The sequence below is a fragment of the Choloepus didactylus genome, chromosome 4, assembly GCF_015220235.1.
Source record: "Choloepus didactylus isolate mChoDid1 chromosome 4, mChoDid1.pri, whole genome shotgun sequence".
NCBI lineage: Eukaryota > Metazoa > Chordata > Mammalia > Pilosa > Megalonychidae > Choloepus > Choloepus didactylus.
This window is the reverse complement of record NC_051310.1, coordinates 148386492-148407011: the sequence shown is the minus strand read 5'-3', so window position 1 is coordinate 148407011 and position 20520 is coordinate 148386492. Positions and strand designations below refer to the sequence as shown.

Here is a 20520-nt window from a genome sequence, read left to right as displayed (position 1 = left end):
ATTCTGCCCAGGAAAGAGTGCAGGACTCCAGGAGAGCAAGGAGGGAAGTGACCCTTCCAGCAGAAAACTGCCCACCTCTCCCCTCCTCTCCAAGCAGAGGACAAGCTGGATCTGAATGGCTGAGGTGGAATTAATCTCTCAGACATAGTTGGTGTTCCCGGGAATACTGTTTTTGCTGGATATTAGAAGTATTCTGTGCTCAAAAAAATCTGAGAAACAGTGGGTTCCACATTTGTTTTCTTTATCGTAATAAGAGCTTTTGTAATCTTAATGTGTGTTGTTTCATAAAGTTATAAAATGTGGTATATTCCACATCATTTTCTAAAGTTATTTTCTGACCCAAGCTCCTTATAAATATGCATACCTATTAACATCTCCTAATCAACTGTTCCATAGAATACCAGTTTGGAAAACACTGTAACAGTCTGAGTCAAGCTACCTTCCCAATTCCTCCATCTGCCTGGAGGAAGCTGCCTGGAAAGCAGGTGAACTGACTCAGTGAAACTGAAGGCTTTTGGGAGATACAGATTTTTCAAAGTTAACACTGACTGATTTTAAGGGTCATGTGTCACCTTGGGGAAATTACTCTTTGTAGTCTTTGGCTGTGGGATGCACAGGACTGTGGAAGAAGGGAGCTTGTGTCAGGTCTAGCTGTCCGATGCCCTGGGTGACTACACATTCTTGGGGACATAGAGGCAAAGGAAAAGGACATAGAGGCAAAGGAAAAGGAGCTTTCATTTGTTGCACTCCATCAGCCTCCTTCCAGAGCACTCCGGTGTTCAGAGGGCTGTGAGGACTGGACGGTGTGGGCTGTGGGTGTGGGTTATGTTGGGCTTGACACAGTGTTGCAGAGGGCACAGCAGTCGGCTGGAGGTTGGGAGGAGAGGAAGATTCCTCAACATCAGAAAAAGAGCCCGAAGTTCCCCCTGTGCAGCTTGCCCTGCAAATAAAAAGCCTGGAGGCCAGCTGCATGGAGAGCATGGTGGATTTGGCCTGGGGCCGCTTCCGTTACCTTTGTTCAGAGAGGGCAACTTCAAGGGGATGCTGATGATCCCAACCAAGTCTTCGGTGGGGACGAGGGAGCGTAGGATCGACCTGATTCGGATGGCTTCCCCTTTTCCTGTCTGGATAAGCTGAAATATGGAATAAAACATAGATAAATGAATTCCCCACACCCCTCACCCAACCTCACCTCCAAACCATTGGCAATAAGATGGTTCTTTTTAAGATGAGGGCACACTGCTATGTTTCCCCAATTGCTGTAGACACTTGGGCCACAGGGAGGAGCAGGGATATTCTAGATCAGGTGCCACTGACGAAAAACCTCTAAGAAATGGTCATTCAGTTACAATACCAAGTCTAACAGTAAATTTGTAGTCTGTTGGTGGCTTTCAGTGTGAGCAATGCAGGAAGCTCTGAGTGGCCATGACAGATGTGTTGACAATGTGGTCACAACTCTGTATTTTGGAATTCTGCTATATGTAGAAACGGCATCTGAGTATCAATTTCCTAGGAGTTTGATTAATACTGGGGATGTGGGAGGGCAAGAGGGTGAAGGGAATGTCCGAGACAACCTGAGTGTCTCCATGGAGTTATCTTGGGGTGGATGACTTAATTCATACCACCATGAATGGGCCCATAAGCTTTACGGATGTGTATCTTCCTGCATGTGCAGACTCTGGAGTGGCGGCTGCAGGTATCCCAGGCACAGGTGCTCAGCTGGAACTGCACTGCCATGAGGGCAGGATCTACCCCAGTTGGTTAGATGGCATGCTGGGGTATGACGCTCGGTGGTCCAGGAAAGGAGTGGGTGGTCCGCCCACCCTGGCTACCTCCTCTCATCTACCCCTCCCAGGGTAGAGACTCACGGGAGGGGTCTGAGAAGGTGTGTGTGAGTCTGTGTGTGTGGTGTTGGAGAAGCATGAAGGAAGAAACTCCTCCCAGGATGGGGCTTAGCTCTCCCAAGCTTCCTTTCTTCCTGAGACAAGCAAATTTTACAACTTGCATTCTGAAGTAATGAGAGGCCGTCTGGGGAGCTGGAGCATGAACATGCTGGGGTCTCTGACCCTCCCATGACCCAAGACTGCAGAATACCCTAGTGTTTCCCTAGCACCCCTTCAAGATTCCTTTACTTGTCTCAAGACACAGGAACAGAAAGATGGGGTTGTCTGGGTAAAGCTGGGTTTAACCCTGTAGGGCTAGAATCTTGATCAGTCTCCCTCATCAAGATTAACAGTTTCTTCTAACCACAGCAGCTTCAACCTAGATTCTTCTACATTGGATTGGTTTTCCTAAATACTTGTGAATGGCTTTGTGTATTAGACAAGACAATGACTTACTGGCAAAAAGATAAGAAGGGATGCTTTAATGCAGTGTTTTTCAAACTACGGTCATGAACCATTAGTGGGTTGTAAAATCAAGTTTGTGGATCATGACCACCATGGAAAAGCATGAAATAGATTAGTATAAAATGGAAAATATTACACTGAATTACCTGTGGTAAGGGTAAGTGTTTCCGGAATATGCGTACCATTTCTTATTACGGATTTGGTCAAAAAAGTCAGAAAGTTACTACTTTATTGTGTTGTTTTTCATTAGCATTTGTGCCAGTTTGAATGCGTTGTGTCCCTCAAATGCCATTGTCTTTGTAGTCTTGTGGGACAGACGTTTTGGTGCTGGTTGGATTTGCTTGGAATGTGCCCCACCCAGCTGTGGGTGATAATTTTGATGAGATGTTCCCATGGAGGCGTGGCCCTGCCCATTTAGGGTGGGCCTTGATCAGTGGAGCCATATAAATGAGCTGACTCAAAGAGAGGCAACTCAGTGAGTGCAACTGTGAGTGATGTTTTGAAGAGGAGCAAGCTTGCTAGAGAGGAACGTCCTGGGAGAAAGCCATTTTGAGGCCAGAGCTTTGGAGCGGACGCTGGCTGCCTTCCTAGCTAGCAGAGGTTTTCCGGACGCCATTGGCCATCCTCTGGTGAAGGTACCCGATTGCTGATGTGTTACCTTGGACGCTTTGTGGCCTCAAGACTGTAACTGTGTAGCAAAATAAACCCCCGTTTTATAAAAGCCTATCCATCTCTGGTGTTTTGCATTCTGCAGCATTAGCAAACTAGAACAGCATTAAACGCACACACACACACACACACACACAGAGCACACTAAAGTTAGCTTGGCAGTGACCAAATACATATTCTTGTAGATACCACTATTCAGATCAGACCTAATCTGCATTGCAAGTGCCTTTGGGGAATATCCAGGAAAAACCCAAATGCAGTGAGCACTATGGGGGGTGGGGTGGGGGGACCATGACAACTGAGCCCTGAATGACAACAGTTCTTTTAAAAAATTACCAAACATTTTCTTTTTAATTTAAAAGACTACCATTTCTTTTCTGTTTTCGTACTAAAAAGAAATTATTTCCTCTTTCAGGATTCTTCATTCCTCATGTACCCAAAGACTATGAGTGAGGCTCCTGATGAGTGTTTATTTTCAAGAATTTGGGGTGACAGATTAGAAACACGTAGACTCTCCAAGATTCCTCTTTTAGAGCAAAAACAGTAAAACCTTCACAATGTTAGTATGTGCTTTTTTCCTTATTTTTAGCTCAAGGTATAAGGAAATTTTGCCTAAATAATACTCTATCTTTATCTAAACAATGAAAGTAGTGTAGGAAGTTATCATCTGCTCTTGACTTCTAGGTTCCTCAAAATGATAGATACACATCTTATATTTCCCCTTTACTGAACATGGTGAATGCATAAGTGGAGGTTGACTCTTTGCAGTACGTGTAATTTTAATACTATCCGGCAGTACTCAGTGGCACATGCAATTAGAGTTTTCACTTAGGCAAAGGCAAATGAGACTTCAATTTCTTTCATAGATGAGAATGTTGACAAAAGTTAAACACTTTTTGGGCCTCAGAAATGGGAGCACAGAGGGAATTAATATGAGCAAATGATAAAGAAAATGTCCTAAAATTGAAACAAGTGATCCCTTATCCCCACAGACCGTCGCTGAGAAGGCCTTAGTTTAGTTATAAAAGAAAAAAGTTGAAAAGTCCAGGGTTGGATTAAGCCAGAAGAACAGCTACCAATAAAACAATCAAAATCCTCTCAAAGTTACCTACAAAATAAATGACCAGTATTCTTCAGAAGTATCAAGATAAAGATGAAAGAAAGACTGAGGAACTATTCCAGATTAAAGAGGACATTGGATTGGATCCTGGATGAGAAAAAGTTCATTAGTGGGATTACTGGTGAAATTTGAACACACTCTAAGATTTATAGATTATTGTGAATATGTTAGGCTAAATAAAATCTATTATTAAAATTAAAGAAAGTAAAGTTCTCTCAAAGAACTGTCAGGCAATTCCCTTGCAGTAAAAGGCTCACTTCTGTTTTTAACATGAAATGATACATTTTGCCTCTTAGTCCAAAGGCCTCACAGTTATAGGCTCAAAACCCATGAATGAGATATACGAGGCAATTTGTGTTCATCTCAAGAGGTTGAAATGCTTTGGAAACTAAGGACACTGTTATACGGGAAGTCTGTTCTGCACAGCTTGGCCACAGCATCCCTGTGTACTGACTGTATTGGTTGGTCCAACAGATCTCCCACTGAAGACCAATCTCAGTGCTAGAAGCCCTCCAGAGGCCTGACCACTGGAGTCTTGGCGAACTTGGCCATTCTCCACCTGCTTAATGAGGCATTATGTGAAAAAAGGTCATCCTCTCTCAGCCCCTAAACGAGGTGAGGAGGGAAAGGGAAAGAACACAACTTTTAAGTTCAAAATTGAAAGTGTGAGAAGACATCTCATAAAAACAATCATCCCTTTTGGAGGTTTGCAAAGCTCTGCCTCTGGGAAATGATCAAATAGGAAGAGATTGCTTTTCTGGGTCTTAATGCCATCAAGAAGAGGGATTTCTACGTGGAGCTGTCTTACTGGCCATGATCAAGAATCAAGTTGGTCACAATTTTGGCCAAATTGAGGCATATGGAAACATAATTTGGGGAGGCTTTTGAAACACAATGCGTAGAGAATATGTCTGACTAGTGCCACTGGGCAATCACATAGCATAAGGATTCACCCAGGAGTCATTCCTTAGAAAGCTGCAGAATCAGATATCAGAGAGGGAAACTACTCTCAATGTTAGCTAAAAAGAACTGAGAGAAAGGCATGTTAGCAGATGCTAAAGACAGAGGCAATTCCATCCAGGAAATCTAAAGTTCTCTTGGCTGTAGCCTCTTAAAAGTTGTTCTCTGAGAAGTCTATTACTTACATGCATTTCAGGAGCACAGCGGCCCAGCAGATCTATCAGAGCTGAATAAAATGACATAATTGCATTGCCCATGTGCACGATCTCTTCTTCCTCTTCATCAGCCTCTGTGCTGCTGAAAGAGAATCAACACAGGTGAGGTGTGAGGAAGGCTGGGAAGCACTGGGCTAAATACACTCTGCCATGCTATTTGACATTAGCTGCTTGATATGGAAACACTTACTCTGCTATACTGAGTCTCATACCTTGTTTCTCCCTTGGATACCTCCCTCTATCCAGAAGTCAAAGAGGTGGGTTTGTTCATTAAGCTCAAAGGACCCAAATATTTATCCATGGTATTCCTACAGTCCCATGGGCTTTAAGGTATGCATACTGACATAGCTGATCATCAGGCCACACTACTCAATGAATGACCATTCATTCCATTCTCCTTGCTGAACACCACATGGGCTCACTGTACTGGGAGTCAGGAAGGCTGAGTCCATGTCCTGGCTCTGCAGCTAACAAGCCATATGCCCTGGGCCTCTCATGTAACATGAGAGAGTTGGGTCAACTTATGTTTTGGGCTTGTTCCAGCTCTACCAGGTCACCTCCAGAACTGATGACAAAGAAAAAAGCCAGCTGGCTGGAGAATTATCTCTGATGAGTTATACCCAGTCTCTAGATTCTGGGGTCTAATCTAGAGGCTCTGGTAAAAGTAAAGGAAATGGTGATAAGACATGATGAAGGGCAAGTCACAAGGAAATCAGATAAACCACCACCTATATTCTTAACCTTTAAATAAGAAGATTATTAATGCTGTGATTTTTCACATTCTGCAACTCTTTTTCCCTAAGGCATCATAACACTTTTCTAATTAGTCCTCATACTTTCAGAAGAGGAAGTGGAGGGCACTATCCCTTTTCAGAAGTGAGGTATGAAATGACCAAGTTTCCCAACAATGAAGGAACGGTGCTGGAGTTAAACGATGACTGTGACCTTGGTCCAGGCCTTTTAGCCTCCACACTGCTCCCTCCTGCGACAATGCTGTTGGGTGAGGCTCAGTTTTGGCCAGAAGAGTTTGCTGAGTGTGTGATTTTCCAGGCAATGATGCTAGTTGTTCTGAATGGAGTACGAGGAATGGAAAGGGGCAAAGGCAGTACTGATCACTAGTGTTTACTAGGAGAGTCAAGACAACAATGTGCTTGACAGAGTGGTTTCAAATGTTTTAGTCACACCTGTTAATATCCTGTGCTTTCTCTATCATGAGGAGTTATCGACATCTCCCAAATCATCCATATATTGACATTATTTGGCAGCTTAGTAACCATATCACATGCTGGAAACAATTAAATTCACTTACGCTTCTCTCTTGTATCCCTGAGAAGGGAGGTCAAGGGCTGGGTTCTCCGAGATCTTAATGGCACCTTGCATGGCTGCCAATAGACCGTTCCCTCCTTCACCCCGTAGGGCCGGGCCGAAGCACTCTGGGCGTCTGATTAGCAGCTTGACAACAACACTGGCATTTTCTTCTACACTTTCACCTAGGGAAAAGAGATATCATTTCCCTCTCCTTGGAAAGGACAATCCTGGAATTCATTTTTTTTTTTTTTAAATTGAAATTGTTCACATACCATACATTTATCCAAAGATCCAAAGTGTATAATCAAATGCCCCCAGTACCATCATACAGCTGTGCATCCCTCACAATTATTTTTTTTTCAATTTTTAAAACATTTTAATTACTCCAGAAGAGAAATAAAGACAAAAAAAGGAAACTCAAATCCTCCCATACCCCTAACCACCACCCCCTCCATTGTTGACTCATAGTATTGGTATAGTACATTCGTTACTGTTGATGAAAGAATGTTAAAATACTAGGAACTGTAGTATATAGTTAGCAATAGGTATATTTTTCCCTATATGCCCCTCTATTATTAACTTCTAGTTATAGTGTTATACATTTTTCTGGTTCATGAAAGAGATTTCTATTACTTGTGCAGTTAATTATGGACATTGCCCACCACAAGATTTTACATTCCCATCTTTTAACCTCCAACTTTCCTTCTGTTGACATACGTGACTCTGAGCTTACCCTTTCCATCACATTCACAGACCATTCAGCACTGTTAGTTATTCTCACAATGTGCTACCATCACCTCTGTTCATTTCCAAACATTTAATTTCAACCTAGTTGAATATTCTGTTCATAATAAGCAACCACTTCCCATTCTTTAGCCTCATTCTATATCCCGGTAACTTATATTTCATGTCTATGAGTTTACATATTATAATTAGTTCGTATTAGTGAGACCCTGCAATATTTGTCCTTATGTGTCTGTCTTATTTCACTAAATATAGTGCCCTCAAGGTTTCTTCATCAACCCATTTTTTTTAAAGACGGTTTTGTTCACATACCATACATTCTGTCCTAAGCAAACAATCGACAGTTTCCTGTATTTATGTATTCACCACCAGCACCACTATCTATATAAGGACATCTCCATTTCTTCCACAAAGAAGGAGGAAGAGTCAAAGAAGGTAGAGACACAAAAGAAAAGAAAAAAAAAAGAGAAAGAAAAAAAAACACAACAGCTAGGAAGCATCAAAAGGAAAGACAGCATTAAACTAAAGTAGAATAAGGAGTCAGACAACATTACCAATGCCAAGAGTCCCATACCCCTTCCTTGTGCCCCCCAATAATATGCATTTAGTTTTGGTATATTGCCTTTGCTACATTAAAGGAAGCATAATACGTTTTTGTTAATTATAGTCTCTAGTTTGCATTGATTGTACTTTTCCACTAATACCTCCCTACCAACCTTGCAAGGTTGACATTCATTTGTTCTCCCTCATGTAAAAACATATTTGTACATTTTACCACAATTGTTGAGCACTCTAGGTTTCACTGAGTTACACAGTCCCAGTCTTCATCTTTCCTCTTTTCTTCTGGTGTCCCAAATGCTCCTAACCTTCCTCTTCCAACCATACTCACAGTCATCTTTGTTCAGTGTACTTACATTGCTGTGCTACCATCACCCAAAATTGTGTTCCATACCTCTCACTGCTGTCTTTTCCGATCTGTCTGCAGTGCTCCCTTTAGTATTTCCTGTAGAGCAGGTATGTTGTTCACAAACTCTGTCATTGTCTGTTTGTCAGAGAATATTTTCAACTCTCCCTCATATTTGAAGGACAGTTTTGCCAGATATAGGATTCTTGGTTGGCAGTTTTTCTCTTTCTGTATCTTAAATATATCACACCACTTCCTTCTTGCCTCCAAGGTTTCTGCTGAGAAATCTGCACATAGTCTTATCAAGCTTCCTTCGTATGTGATGGATCACTTTTCTCTTGCTGCTTTCAGGATTCTCTCTTTATCTTTGATATTTGATAATCTGATGATCAAGTGTCTTGGCATAGGTCTATTCAGATCTATTCTGTTCGGGATATGCTGCACTTCTTGGATCTGTTGGGAAATTTTCACTGATTATTTCCTCTATTATTGCTTCTGCCCCTTTTCCCTTCTCTTCTCCTTCTGGGACACCCACGACACATACATTCGTGCATTTCATGTTGTCATTCAATTCCCTAAGATGTTGCTCATATTTTTCCATTCTTTTCTCTATCTGTCCTTTAGTGTGCAGGCTTTCAGGTGTCTTGTTCTCCAGTTCCTGAGTATTTTCTTCTGAGTCTTGTGATCTGCTGTTGTATGTATCCATTGTGTCTTTCATCTCGTGTTGTGCCTTTCATTTCTACAGATTCTCCCAGTCATTTTTTATGAACTTTCGTTTCTATCTTCTGTATGCCCAGTGTTTTCTTTATAGCCTGCATACCTTTTGCCATATCTTCCCTAAACTTGGTGAAATGATTTAGCATTAGTTGTTTCAATTCCTGTATCTCAGTTGAAGTGTAAGTTTGTTCCTTTGACTGGGCCATAACTTCATTTTTCTTAGTGTAGGTTGCAGTTTTCTGTTGTCTAGGCATCTGGTTTCCTTATTTACCCCAATCAGGTATTCCCAGACCAGAACAGGCTCTGGTCCCAGAAGGGGGTAATATTCAGTTTCAGGTTTCCCTGAGGGTGTGTCTTAGAAGACTGACACACCCTGTGAGGCCTCAAGCCACTGTGCTTTTCCTAACCTACCCAGCAGGTGGTGCCTGTCAGTCTGTAGCTCCTGACTAGTATAAGGAGGTATGGCCTCCTTAGTTTATGTTTTGGCTCTTTTCCCCCATGCTCTGGGGTCTGGTTCTGAATGGAAGGTGGGTAGTAGAGCTGGGCACCACCTCTTTCCTCTTAGGGAAGATACACCCCCTAGGGAATTTTCATTTGCATTTAAATAGGTTCTTTGTCTCTTTGATTCTGCTATCTCCACCCTTGTCTGGGTCAGAGCCCTGCAAGCTGAAAATGGCTGAGGTTTTCTCTATTGCAGAGCACTGTAAGCTGAAAATGGCTGAGGCTTTCTCCATTGAGCCACACAGGTTGAGAGAGAGAAAAAGGGACAGAAAGCCCCAATTCACGGCCAGTCCATGGAACCCAGTTTCACCCGTCGGCCAAAGAAAGCACCCGGTCCTCTAGGCTCCCCCTCCCAAGACAGAGAAGTCCCCTGGCTCTTCAAGGTCAGTTGTCACTAAAAGCCTCTGTCTGCTTGTTGGGGTTTTGCAGCTTGCATTGAGCAGTTCACATTTGCCAATTAAAACCCCAGTTGGAGCTGGACTGAGGTATATTTGCTTGTTCAGAAAATGCGGCTCTCTATTACAGTGAGGCTTTGCTGTTTGGGCTGCCAAGGGGGGAGGGGCTCCCAGCCTGGATCCACAGTTTCTACTCACAGATTCCACGCTACGATCTCAGGCATTCCTTCCAGTCCAGGTTGGTGCACAATGTGTGGACGGTCACGGCTCTCCCCCAGCATTTATTCCAGATCATTTACTAGTTGTTCCTGATTGTTTATTAGTTGCTCCAGCGTGACTGACTAACTTCCACTCTTCTCTATGCTGCCATCTTCTTCCTTCCTGGAATTCTCTTTTAATTGAACAGGCTGGGAGAGCAGTTATTCCTACAATTAGGAATGAGCTTGTTATTCCTACAGTTAGGGGGTGGTACTGAGAAAGAGAAAGATGACTTTGTTAAATTAGGTCAGGATCTGTTTATTTGAAGTATTAAGATTAAAGATTACAGAATAGAATCTTATTCTTCAGCTCAGGATTTTGTACAGTTGAGATTATTTCACTATATTTAAGTATTCAGAGGGCAAGAAATAATTACTGAGTATGTCATTGATTATTCATTCATTTATTAACAAGTGACTTAGAGAACAAAAGAACTTTACATGTTTATTAACGCCACAGGGGGCCATTAAAAGGTATGTGCTTCCTTCCTTGAAGAGAGGTAAAACTGTAACTCAAGCTGGTATGCCTAACTTAACATCTGGAGAAGCAATAGCTTAGTCTCTGGGCTGTATTCTCACAGATTCTAATACACCCCCCAGGATGACCAAGTTTGCTTGGATGGACCTCAAGACATTTCTAAAATCACTTATCCAGATGAAGAATCTACTTTATGGTACGATCATACAGTTGTCTTGGTTTTCACTATAAAATAGCTCTATGAGAAACTAAAGGTTGGAGAATTGTATTTTGTTGATATTTCTCTTTGGATGAACCTTAACAACTAAGACAGAGTCCTATTTCCTAACAAGGCAATTAAGTAGTGGGACTGTAACACCTGGTGGTGGTGGGGGAACCAATGCTTCTCGGAGCCAATGCTTATATTCAAAAGCAGTCCTACAGCTTGTTCAAACAAATATCATAAAACTTGCCTTCTCTGTCAGATGAAATCATAATTTGCGTCTGAGAATTTATTCTTGGGTGAAAACTCAAAGGCAAGACTTTTTTTTTTTTTTTTTTTTTGACATTGTAGATTACATGTAGCCTCGATAAAACTATTCTACAAAATCATTAGATTTTTTCTGGAGGACTGAGCTATGTAACAGAGACTGCATCCTGATAGGCTGGTGTATTAGTTATTTATTGCTGTGTAAAAAATTGCCTCAAAACAAGCAGGTTAAAGCAATAAACATTTATCTCAGTTTCTGTGGGCCAGGAATCTGGAAATGACAGGCTAGGTGATTGCAACTTGAGAATTCTCATGAGGTTGCAGTTAAGATGTTGGCCAGGGCTGCAGTCATCTGAAGGCTTGACTGGGATGGAGAATTCAATTCCAAGATGGTCCACTCAATGGCTGTCAGCAGTTCCTCACTGGGTGGTGGGTGGAGACCTTAATTCCTTACCATATGGTCCCTCCATAGGGTTTCTTGAGTGTCTTCATGATATGGTATTTGGATTCCCATAGTGCATGTGATACAAGAGAGAGGGCAAGGTAGAAACTGTTATGACTTTTCTAACTTTGTCACATGTCATCACTGCTACCATATTCTTTTTGTTAGAAATGATACAGTAAGTACAAGCCATACTCAAGAGGAGGAGAGTTAGGTTCCATTTTTTGGAAAGAGGAGCAAGAGACTTTGTGGACATATTTTTAGACATCACAGTTGTTTATAATCTGTTTAATCAAAATTTTTATGAATCAAGTTAGGCAGAAGTGTTACAAGTAGAGCATTAGAACAGGAACCAAGAAAACATCATTTCCCATTGCAGCTGTTTAGCAATTGCTGTGTGTATATGCACACTGCACAATTTCAATAGGTCTCATTCACCCTGTTGAGACGCTCATGCCTCTTCTAGTTTCAGAGTGAGCCTATCAGTTTCACCCACACTCTTCTTCTATCATATCAGAGGGAGCAGAGGGCCTAAGCACGCTGTCAGAATGCTTGGAATTAACGTGTGGTCATCTCTCACAAAACTCATACTTTAACATGTCTGGAGAACCTACCTCAAGTTAGGTAGAGCTTGACTTGCTGACATCCTTCTTTTTATAGCTCAACCTTCTCCATTTCAGGTAAAACTCAAGATTGCAAGCACCTATCACTGTAAGTTTTAGAATTGTGTAACTTGATTCAAGAAAATATCATTAAACTGAATTTAAACTTCCCATAAGCATGTAAAACTGTAAGTTTTAGAATTGTGTAACTTGATTCAAGAAAATATCATTAAACTGAATTTAAACTTCCCATAAGCATGTAATCACTGTTTTATAGCTCAATCCTTCCAGAAGAATTTTAAATTTTTGTAAAGAACTTTTTTTTTCAAGTTTGATCCAATGCCAAGCATCAAAAAAGAATTACTTTTTACTAAACCAGAATCCATGTGAATTTTCAGAAGATGCTAAAAGGGTAAAATAAGCACAATAATGGTATGTAGAGAGAACCAATATGTTCTCAAAGGAGAGAAACTGAGGAGAGGGAGAGGTTCATGACATTGCTAATCCCAATTCCTTGCTTTCTGTTAGGAGAACCTAGGATTTATACCTGATATAGTAGCTTAATCATAGATGGGATCCTTAGAGAAAAGCACTAGGAGAATCAACATATTAAAAAGCAAACATTCTTAGTCATAGATAATAAATCACAGTTCACTACTTTCAAATGTTGTTGGCCTTCCCTTCAACACTTAATCAGGTAGCACACACATCAGCCTTCCTAGTCGTCATTTTCTAGTTGCAAAAATAATGAAGCTAGTACTTAGAAGTTCCAAATGTCAAAAAAAAATCTGTTATTCAAGCTTATTTAAATACTGTTCTTTAATTATTTCAACTCCCAGGGTGGACATGCTTGTGGGTCAGCCACAATTTTTACCAGCAGGCTAAATTCAGCTTAGCTCTTCCCACAGTGATCAGTGTCATGGGGTTGATGGGATATGGAACCACAAAGTACATCAGAAGTTGAAAAATCAGAATATGCGTTCTAAATTCAGACTGAAATTCATTTGCCAAATTAGCCTTATTTTATCTGAGTCCTAGGTTTTAGGTTGGACTCCACAACTGATCCAGGAAGCCATCCCTTGATTACTAAAATGTAGACATCTGTGGGGGGACACAGAAGACACCCTAGAAGAGGAAGGAACTGAAGCACAACCATTGTTGCTAATTAGAGAGGGACCACAGAAAAGAACTTCCAAAGTCTTCACAAAGTAGAAGGGATGACATGATTAGAAGAGAGAAAACATTCTTTTCCTAATGACCTGTAACAGCAAGCTTGACTGCTAACCAAATCCACCTTGGGGAAGCTGAATATCGACCTTGAGGGCATTTTGCAAGGGAGAGGAAGATTTAAGGTAAACTACTTTTGCCCTAGGCTTACAACACTGTTTTTGCTCGAGTTCCAAAATGAACAATGAGCTTAATAACCGCATGAGTCTCCACAATGCCTTTCTTCAAAGGCTCTCAAAACTGTCTTCATGTTAGTACCGTGGAAATGGAAATGATTCTCCCCATTTTACTCCTGGGAAAGCAGTTCTTCTCACTATAGAGACAATTAGTTGTGATACAGTGGTTTTATCTTCAGCTTACTGCTTTTCACACTCTCTTATGTTCTAACTACAGAGCCTGTTTTTAAGTCTCTCTGCTTGGAATCCTGTCTTCCATCTATTCCATTGGAGACAACTGTGTAACTCTTCCTCATCCTTTAGGACCAGCTTAAATGTGGGAGTCCAAGAAGACCTGGTCTTCTCACACATCCCATACTTCTCCTTTAAACAGTGAACTCAAATGTAATTAATGAACTGCTTATATCTGTTTGTGTCTGTTATTCTTATTAGGCTGTACACTCCATAAGTATAGGACCTTATGTTTGAATCATCTAGCCCTGTGTGCTCAAGCATCTTGTAACATCTGGCATATGATAAGCATTCAAAAGTATTTCTTTAATGAATGAACAGACTTCAATGAGACACAAGGTAGAGACTTAACATGATTGTTTCCTCAACTGTAAAATACAGATATTATATAAAGTATTACCTCATATATTTGAGGATTAAATGAAATAATATGCTTAAAGCACAAAGCCCAGCTCCTACTACATGGTAAGAGTGCAATAAATGTTAGTGACCATTATTAGTATTATCAATATGACTTAGATTATGAACTCCTTTAGAGCAAGGAGTGCATTGTTCTTTTTGTTAGCACTTAGAACAAAACCATGTACAATATAGCATAATGCATTTCGATGATGATAAACCATTTCCAAAACTAGGATGGAAAGCTGAAGGTTACTACCCATTATTTCAGCTATATACATAGTCTTATTTAGGTATCAGGCTTCATTAACTAATCTTATCAAATAAAATAATTGATAAAACTCACATGCATATGGATTTCTGGCATTTGGGCCCACTGCCAAAATGCTCAGCCAGATCTGCAATGTGGGATCCCACAAGGAGCTTTTGAGCTTATTAATTTGGCATGGAAGGAAAAGAGCCACACATTCTTTTACCTCAACAGATATAAACAGTTCATTAATTACACTTGAGTTCAATGTTTAAAGTATGGGATGTTTGAGAGGACCAGGTCTTCTGGGGCTCCCACATTTAAGCTGGTTCTAAAGAATGATAAAGGTTTCCTTATTTGGTATTCTGGGGTTTGGTTTGCCAAATGGCTTTTTCATTTGAGCAATTTATTTTCTGGTACTTGTGTTGTTTTTGACATATCTACTTATTTTGGGGTCTTGACAATGCTTCATTTTGATTTTTTACAGACGGAGTCACATTTCCTTGCTCTTGTCTCTATAAGCCCTTTACCTGTGCCCACTGACTGATTTTCTTACCCTTCTCAGGCAGAGATTAGAGAAGGCACAGCAGAAGAAAGAGGAAGATGGGCTAGGAGATACTGTGCTTCCACTATAATCAGTAAGAAGGTGAAACACAGATGTTAAGTTTTCAACACCCAATTAGTCGTATCTCAAAATGTACCACATATTCTGCCTTCTCTTGAAAACCACCTCTCACCACCCCAGACATGAGTGTCTTCTGAGTACAACTCTGTGATGCTGTTCACATTTGTTTTAAACTGTAATTTAAATCTTTTACCATTAGTTACCTTTTTAAGATGTTGAATCTTCTGAACAGTATTGTAAATTTAAGAACAAGAGTTCTAACTGTCCCCAGTCTTTAGTACTAATCACACTTAAGTGTAGTCATTATGTCCTCTCTGATCTTAAAAACATGAATCCATGGACAGACATTAATCAGCTGATTCTTTGATGCATAGACACCATTTATGCACCTCACACCTAAGATGCAGGTTTGTACTCTGGTAGGGAAAGATTTGTGTCTCCCAGCTCAAGTGCTCCATCAGTATGCTCTCCTCACACTACTCTGTTAAACTACGTCCATTTCTTTCTTCAAAAGGTTATTCAACAGTTGCCCCCTTCCCCATAGAATCCTAGACTAACTACCAGATTCCAATAAGCACCCTCTTTCTTGGATTGCCAGTAGTCACATACGACACCAGGCAGGTAGGTAAGGTTGATCAAACAGTGGGTTTTTTTTTTTTTTCTTTCCATTATTCCATGACATTTGTCATTATTTCTAATAATTCTGCTTGGGCTTGCTCTATTTCCTGCTGTGAGTTGTAATTAACTTGAGAGCAGAACTTTTAGAGCATGTCTGTTGTCACTCTTCATGGCCCCTCATATATTTTTCACATGATGGATGCCCAAGTTATGACTATAAGTGACAAGTCTGCCTGGAAAGCAGATTCACCTGAGCTAGGAGATGTTGTGTTCCTCATGACCAAACTTGTACCCTGAGCAAGGTGTCACTGAACTCCAACAAAGCATGAAGTAAATTTCCCTTTCTTCTTGTGGACTGGTAAGAAATATTTTCCTTCTCTGAATCTATGTCAGGAAGGGATCAATCACAGACAACCAAACACATCTGTATCTAGCCTGGTTATAGAGTTTGCAACTGCTGGTTAAATAAAAGCACCTCAACTTCATTACTCCCAGAGTTGAACGAAACCCAAGGCCTTCCAAGGTAATAAAAATAAAGTGGAGAAAATTATGTGCTTTCAGGAGTTCTTTTAAAGGCATATCTTATCTAAGAAGATTTAACGTGAACGTTAAGATAAGAAATACTAGCAAAAAATAATACATAAGAAAGGATTTTCCAATTCTATTATTGTAATCGGCAAAGGCTTTGCTTTTGGAGCCTTAATAAAGGACTTTAAAAAAAAAATTAGCTTCAAACTGTAGTAAATTATGCCACAATTTTTAACAAGCTCAAAGGGGAAAGTGCTGTTTTTCTTTGCTCATAGGTAGACAGTGCTAGGAAGGCAAAATTGTGTAATGCTTCGAGTTTATTTGGCCTTTGGAGCCAAACTCCTTGGGTTCAAATCCTGGCTTTACTTCTAGCTGGGTAGGCAAGGTACTTAATTTCTCTGGGCCTCAGGGACTTAATCTCTAAAATATTGGTGACAGTTTCTACCTCATTGGATTGTTGTAGAATTTAAGTAAGCTAATACAGGTAAAAGTGCTTAGATAGTACCTGGCATTTGGTAAATTCTCAATAAGTGTTAGCTCTTACCGTCACCACTGACATGCTCACCACCACCTACCACAATCACCTCCACAACCTGCTATGACAATCTGCCACCCAATCATCACCCACCATCACTGTCATCACCACGGACCACCCACTACCGCCTACTCCACCATCACTCACCATCACCCACCACGAACAACCCCATCATCCACCATCATCACCCACTCACCTTCATCTTTCGTTACTGAGCAGCAGACATGGATTCAAAAACTATTCTGAAATTGCAAGCCATAAGATTGGCCAGGACGTCCCTTTTAATCACCCCTTACACATTAAGAATTATAAAGCGTTTTGATATTCCAAGGAATAAATAGTCTTCCTATTTCAAATGACCTATTTTGTAAGACTGTGGGCTAACTATGTTTCCAGCACTCTGCTAAACTAGGTTTTCCACGGATTATTTCATTTAAAGCTCACACAAACCCTGTGAGGTACATACTATTATTTCCTCTATTTTACATATAAGAAAAAGTGAGGCTAGGAAACTTTAAGTAAACTGCCCAAGGTCGCACTTTAAGTAAATTGCCCAAGGTCGCACAGATTTGAACCCAAGACACTCTACTCTACAGCCCCAAATCTTTCAAATCACTCTGTTGTGACTGAACCACTCTTCTTCTTCCTGTAAATATTCAGAAATATTCCATTTTTTCTGTTTCATACTCTCCATCTCTGTTTTCATGCTTTCCTCTGTGACAATCTACTCCTACCATTTCAGCCACAGATACTCTGCAAATCTATTCAGTCCCAATCAATTGACTGATTGATCGTCATTCCATACCCCAATTAGGGGTATCTTCATTTAGATGTCACATACTGCAGGCTCCACATGATATGAACCAAACCAAGCTCATTGTCTCCCATCCCAAACCATTTCCTCCTTCAGACATCCTTACTATTTCTATCCTCTCTTCCCTAAATCTCTAAGCTTCAATGTGACCTCAGCATATCCATGCTCAACCATCATCACCATCCAGTCCCATAAACTGTCTCTATAATTTATTTCAAATGCATCTCCTCCATTCCATCCCCACTACTACCATTATAATTCAGAAACTCATTATTCCACCCTGAGCACAGCCCCAGTCCTCCAGGTACCAACTTCTCTCACTAACTGGCCCTTTTATCATCATGGCACCCATCATGTCTCTCTTCTGTTATCAAGTTTTCCCAGTTCTCTACACATCAAATCAAACCAAACTCTTTGGCTTGGCATACAGGTTCTTCCTCAGTGTGGCCCCCACCTGCCTTTTAAGCTTCACCTCTTACCACCCCATCCATGAAAACCCTCCAGACAAACAGATCACTGTCTTTCCCAGCACAGCATGTTTCAGCTGCAGCCCAACAACTCATGCTGCTCCTTAACTGGAACGCCCCTCCTGCATATCTGTACCTGGAAATTTACCTTTCAAAGGCCATCTCTAAAGCCACCTCCTCTGTGAGGCCTTTTCTGATCTTCTCAACAGGAGGACTTCCCCCTTTAGAGGCCCTTCAGCACTCTCTTTCTGTCTTATTTATATATTAGTGATATCCGTACAGTCTGGTCCCCTTACTAGTCCATAACTTATTTGAAAGCAGAGGCTGACATCCTTTGCCAAAAACAAATGTGGCCTTTGTATTATGAGGAAACAATGAACATTAAATTAAAATGCACATCTTTATCTATTGATGGGCCAATGTGTTAGGGCTTGTTGCTTTATGATATTGCACTGTAGAGAATCTTAAGTTAAAGAAAAATAAAATTACTTGAAAGTAAATGGGGTTGACCAAACGTTTTTGGTTTTGAGTTTAGTTCAATATGGTTGTACCTAGCCAGCGTCCACCAGCAATGGAATATGGGCAATTCAGACAGGAGCAGAGCCGATGGATTCCTTTACTTTCGTAATACATGTAGATGGTTTCACTAGTGACTCAGGAAGCTCCTGATTTTGGCTGTGTAGTGACTAAAATGAAATACACTGGTTCTGCCTTGATCTGGTTTGCCCATCCCATAGTCTATTTACATAGACTACGGTGAGCCTTATGAATCCTTAAAAAACACTTTAAAAATGTCTCTTCACTACTATAGTAGCTCTGCATTAATTCTGGCATAGAAAGTAGAACAAAATATTGGAGTATACTCCAAAACTGGCCTCCAGAGGAGAAATGGAATTTAGTGATATTGGTGATGAATAGAGAAAGGAGGGTAATAAAGAATACACACAGAGAAAAAAGCCTTCTGGACCAAAAGGAGGAAGAGAAATGAAACAAAATAAAGTTTCAGTGGCTGAGAGATTTCAAATGGAGTCGAGAGGTCATTCTGGAGGTTATTCTTATGCATTATATAGATATCCCTTTTTAGTTTTTAGTGTATTAGAATAGCTAGAAGGATATACCTGAAACTGTTGAACTGCAACCTCAGTAGCCTTGATTCTTGAAGACGATTATATAACTATATAGCTTATATGGTGTGACTATGTGAGTGTGGAAACCTCGTGGCTCATACTCCCTTTATCTGGTGTATGGACAGGTGAGTAGAAAAATGGGGACAAAAAGCAAATGAATAATGGGGGAGGGAAGGGTAAGAGATATTTTGGGTGTTCCTTTTTACTTTTACTTTTATTTTTATTTTTATTCTTATTATTTTTATTTTTTGGAGTTATGAAAACGTTCAAAAATTGATTGTGGTAATGAATGCCCAATTATATGATGATAATGTGATCAAATGATTGTACACTTCCAATGATTGTATGGTATGGGAATATATCTCAATAAATTACATTTTTAAAAAAAGAAAAGGAATACACAAAGAGAAGCAGAAGATAGTTAATCAGAAACCTGGCTGGGAGTCCAGTTGGATTTGTTAGTTTAGAATCCCAATCTGGGAGAAAGATTGAAACTATAATGTAAATACAGTGAATTAATATAACAACAAAATCTTGGGGGACTAGATTCAGTTTCACAAAAGTAGTTCAATTATTTCTACACATTATTCAGCACATTTACCTAGTGCAACTAAAAACTTGGGGGAGACCTGGAATTCACTATAAATGGGAGGTAACTTGTATTAAGAAGGATACTATTTAAGGTTGCTGTACCATTTATTTTTCCTCCTGGGAGTTTAGTTGCTTTTCATAGCTCTTCAGCTATTTTTGATTTTATCTGTCATCTTTCTATACATCTACTCATTCATCCAATAAATAAACAGTCTAAGCATGGGGAGGCACATTTGCATTTAACTCTTGAAATAGGTGACATAAAGATATCCATAAGCCCCTCTTTACTAATAGGGGATGAGACACAGAGCGGTGACAAACCCATATCTGTGGAGTGAGTTTCTTGCTTGATCTGGGACAAGAACTCAGTGCTCTGTCCACTGGCCTGATTCTTCCTAAGATTTTTCTGCCAGCTGCCAAGCACTTGTAGAATCTATGATATTTATGGATAGGAAGCAATTGAAAGGAATCCTTTTTCATTGTCTGTACCTATGATTATGCTATCCTGCATTGAAAACACATGGAAAACTCAGGACTCACTGTTCACGAAGACGGCAAACCGCAGGAAGGACAGGTAGCGCTCCCCTTCAATGGGGTTCCAGCCCACATCAGGGTATCCTTTGGCCAGAAGCATGGGGCAGCTCTGTAGGCCACAGCCTGCCAAGTAGGTCACCACCTGCCAAGAACAGTACAAAAGTAAGTGCCCAATTTTTTAAAGAGATAGTTTGAGGCCTGTGAAATTCTGGAACCAAAGGGCTTTCATTTCCCTAGATGCTAGACAGAGTCTAGTAATACAGCAAATT

The 20520-nt window shown here is 40.5% G+C and overlaps 1 protein-coding gene across 28 annotated transcripts in view; it reads right to left on the bottom strand.

The window, feature by feature from the left end:
- RYR3 (ryanodine receptor 3) overlaps positions 1 to 20520 on the bottom strand; it is a 514330-nt gene that overhangs the window by 122319 nt on the left and 371491 nt on the right. For 24 of the 28 annotated variants that reach the window (XR_005216490.1, XM_037834372.1, XM_037834393.1 and 21 more), the window contains 4 exons: positions 20258 to 20393; positions 6622 to 6802; positions 5283 to 5394; positions 1013 to 1133 (listed from right to left, as the gene is read on the bottom strand). Coding sequence is in view for 27 of the 28 variants with exons in the window: in XM_037834372.1 (XP_037690300.1) it covers positions 1013 to 1133; positions 5283 to 5394; positions 6622 to 6802; positions 20258 to 20393 (550 nt within the window). In the remaining variant the exon portion in view is untranslated. The remainder of the gene's footprint in view (positions 1 to 1012; positions 1134 to 5282; positions 5395 to 6621; positions 6803 to 20257; positions 20394 to 20520) is intronic. The other 4 variants (XM_037834375.1, XM_037834382.1, XM_037834389.1 and 1 more) reach the window with 1 other exon arrangement.